The following is a 3,977-nucleotide window of genomic DNA, read 5'->3' on the forward strand; positions in this document are numbered from 1 at the left end:
CGTACTGGCTGCCTCCCATGGTACATTCGTACTGGCTGCCTTCCATGGTACATTAGTACTGGCTGCCTTCCATGGTACATTCGTACTGGCTGCCTCCCATGGTACGTTCGTACTGGCTGCCTTCCATGGTACATTCGTACTGGCTGCCTCCCATGGTACATTCGTCCTGGCTGCCTTCCATGGTACATTCGTACTGGCTGCCTCCCATAGTACATTCGTACTGGCTGCCTCCCATGGTACATTCCTACTGGCTGCCTTCCATGGTACATTCGTACTGGCTGCCTCCCATGGTACATTCGTACTGGCTGCCTTCCATGGTACATTCGTACTGGCTGCCTCCCATGGTACATTCGTACTGGCTGCCTCCCATGGTACATTCGTACTGGCTGCCTCCCATGGTACATTCGTACTGGCTGCCTTCCATGGTACTTTCGTACTAGATGCCTCCCATGGTACATTCGTACTACATGCCTCCCATGGTACATTCGTACTGGCTGCCTCCCATGGTACATTCGTACTGGCTGCCTCCCATGGTACATTCGTACTGGCTGCCTTCCATGGTACATTCGTACTGGCTGCCTTCCATGGTACATTCGTACTGGCTGCCTTCCATGGTACATTCGTACTGGCTGCCTCCCATGGTACATTCGTACTGGCTGCCTTCCATGGTACATTCGTACTGGCTGCCTTCCATGGTACATTCGTACTGGCTGCCTCCCATAGTACATTCGTACTGGCTGCCTCCCATGGTACATTCATTCTTCCTTACTCAAATAATTTTGCATTCACACATTTAGGTACTTCTGCATGTATACAGCTTCTCTAAACTATATGAAGGGGAACACAGCATGGGTAAAAAATATAGATAGGTTATCTTGAGGTTATCTTGACATGATTTCGGGGTTTAGCGTCCCCGCGGCCCGGTCCTCGACCAGGCCTCCACCCCCAAGAAGCAGCCCGTGACAGCTGACTAACACCCAGGTACCTATTTTACTGCTAGGTAACAGAGGCATAGGGTGAAAGAAACTCTGCCCATTGTTTCTCGACGGCGCCCGGGATCGAACCCGGGACCACAGGATCACAAGTCCAGCGTGCTGTCCGCTCGGCCGACCGGCTCCCTGATGTGATGTTAAAAAATCCTCATCACACAGAATGGTTAGTCATACAGAGCCATGTGATAAGTAGTCTGCACTGGCAAACTTTGCGTGCACTATGAGGATATCATCATGAACACAAGAGTGAATAGTAGCAGTGATACTGAAAAGTGACCATGTCGCATGATGGTTAGTCATAACAGGGTATTTTATCAGAAGTATGTTATCTTAAAGAACACGAGAGTCATTAAAGTGAAAGCAAGGCTTCATGCCGGCAGGTCAAAAGGGGCTAATATCTGAACGATCAATCATGTAGTATGTGTGAGATCATAACCCAGTTCCTGCTCACAGAGTTTGCACCTGGAGTTCTCAGCATTGTGAGATTCGTCTCCTGTAGAAACCTGCCACAAGTAACGGTAACCAAACCTGATCCTGGCAAACACTGTGTCGCACAGTCTGATCGACGTTTTGTGCTGCCAGTAAACGTAGGTTTTGGATCCAAACAAATCATAGATTTTTATATTGGTGCTTTCTAGCTTTTGGGAGGAAATATTTTCTCCTCTATTAGACTTGAGTGTTTGGTACAATATAATCTTGACAACTACAACAGAACTCTAATTAAACTTCATGCGTGTTACACGCTAATTTGGCTGCAATTTCTGTATCATTATGGAGGCAATATTTATGTAAGATTGAATCCATACGCAAGATATTTTAAACCATTTGTTCCGTTGAACGAGTTGGATATTTATCATTTCTCTTATGAAGTTCTTACAGTCTGTCTTGCAAGATATGTTGTCAAGTGCTTTAAGAGAAGACGTTGAATCAGAAAATATTATTCCTCCTCTCATGTTTTTAGTGTTCTGGTATCTAATTGTAGTATATCCATACTTCCTGCCATACGTGGTACAGCCTCACTTCTGGCCTCAAATGGTACATTCACGTTAGTTAACCCACAAAAAGTAACCACAATATACAGTGACGCTCATTGCCACTCAGTGACGGTCATTGCCACTCAGTGATGGTCATTGTCACTCTGTGGTGGTCATTGTAACTCTGTGGTGGTCATTGTCACTCTGTGGTGGTCATTGTCACTCTGTGGTGGTCATTGTAACTAAGTCATGTGATGATCAGATCATATGTGTAGACAAACAACTTATATTTTGTATATATTTATATACATATATACAACAGTTCTTACATTATTGTAAACCCACAGACACGCATAACGTTTCGGGCAGGTCCTTATTCTTAATTTTCACTGGAATACGACCCGCCAAAACGTTTAGCAACCAGGATGTCTCCAGATCTACTGGTAAGGTGGGGGATGTCTCCGGGCCCCCCTATTAATGGTAAGGTGGGGGATGTCTCTGGACCTCCTGGGATTGTGGGGGATGTCTCCGGATCTCCTGGGAAGATGGAGGATGTCTCCGGATCTCTGGGGAAGGTGGGGGATGTCTCCAGACCTCTGGGGAAGGTGGGGGATTTCTCCGGACCTATGGGGATGGTGGGGAAGTTCTCCGGACCTCTGGGAAAGGTGGGGGATGTCTCCAGTCCTCTGGGGAAGGTGAGGGATTTCTCCGGACCTCTGGGGAAAATGGGGGAGGTCTCCGGACCTCTGGGGAAGGTGGGGGATGTCTCCGGACCTCCTAGGATTGTGGGGAATGTCTCCGGGCTTACAGGGAAGGAGGGATATGTCTCAGGGCTTCCTGGGAAGTTGGAGGATGTCTCCATACATCCTTTAATTGACATTAATAAAACACGCAATATAATTTGCGTGTTTTCACACATACGAAGCGTGTGTGTTGATTCAAATTGTCTTGCATTGCATTACGATATCAGCTGGAAATATTATTATTTACGCTCTGGAGAATGCCAACAATTCCACCTTCTAATTAATACTGAAGAAAGTAAAATGATGTGATATGAACAATCAAACTTTTTTTTATGTAAAAGTAACGAGCTAATTGATTTTCGGCAACATGTGCTATGTATATAATAAATAATTTTATTGCAGCAATTTGAAAATGTTCTAAGTACCATATCAACTATATTAAGCTGCTACTGGAACTTGCTTATAAATAAAATTAATTGTATCGAGATGTTATATACAGAATACTCCTGTTTAACAGAGCCTTCTTGATAAGGATGCGGTCAAGAAATTATCTCTACGAGACCTCTTACCGCGCCCAAATCGTGTGGATGTGGATATGTGGCGTGTCAGTGAGGGGAATATCTCACCAGATCGGGGCAGATTTCTACAGTGTATAGGTGGATCAGACGTGTGCAGAAAGAAGGCACTGTGCAAACACGACCTTACGGTGGTGGATGTCTCTCGACCTCCTGAGAAGGTGGGGTATATCTCCGCTCCTCTTGGGAAGGTGACAGATGCCTCCGGGCCCTCCGGGCCTCCTGGAAATGTGGGAAATGTCTCCGGACCTCTGGGGAAGGTGGGGGATGGATGTCTCCGGACCTCCTGGGAAGGTGGGGGAGGTCTCCGGACGTCTGGGGAAGGTGGGGGATGTCTCCGGACCTCCTAGGAAGGTGTGGAATGTCTCTGGATCTCTGGGGAAGGTGGGGGATGTCACCGGACCTCTTGGGAAAGGGGGGGAATGTCTCCGGACCTCCTGGGAAGATGGGGGATATCTCTGGACCTCCTGGAAAGGTGGGGAATATCTCCGGACCTCTGGGGAAGGTGGGGATTTCTCTGGACCTCCTGGGATGGTGGGGGATGTCTCCGAACCTCTGGGCAAGGTAGGGGGATGTCTCCGGACCTTTGGAGAAGGTGGGGGATGTCTCCGGATCTCCTGGGAAGTTGGTTGATGTCTCCGGACCTCTGGGGAAGGTGGGGGATGTCTCCGGACCTCCTGGGAAGATGGTTGA

The 3,977-nt window shown here is 47.6% G+C and overlaps 1 protein-coding gene across 1 annotated transcript; it reads right to left on the reverse strand.

Annotated features, from left to right (window-relative positions):
- Window positions 1-2,345: 2,345 nt before the first annotated feature.
- On the reverse strand, window positions 2,346-2,828 carry LOC138349625 (protein lifeguard 1-like). Its single transcript, XM_069334774.1, has one exon. It carries the CDS (start codon window positions 2,826-2,828, stop codon window positions 2,346-2,348), a length of 483 nt encoding a protein of 160 aa, XP_069190875.1.
- Window positions 2,829-3,977: the final 1,149 nt, after the last annotated feature.

This window comes from Procambarus clarkii, chromosome 32 (assembly GCF_040958095.1).
Source record: "Procambarus clarkii isolate CNS0578487 chromosome 32, FALCON_Pclarkii_2.0, whole genome shotgun sequence".
NCBI classification, from domain to species: Eukaryota; Metazoa; Arthropoda; class Malacostraca; order Decapoda; family Cambaridae; genus Procambarus; species Procambarus clarkii.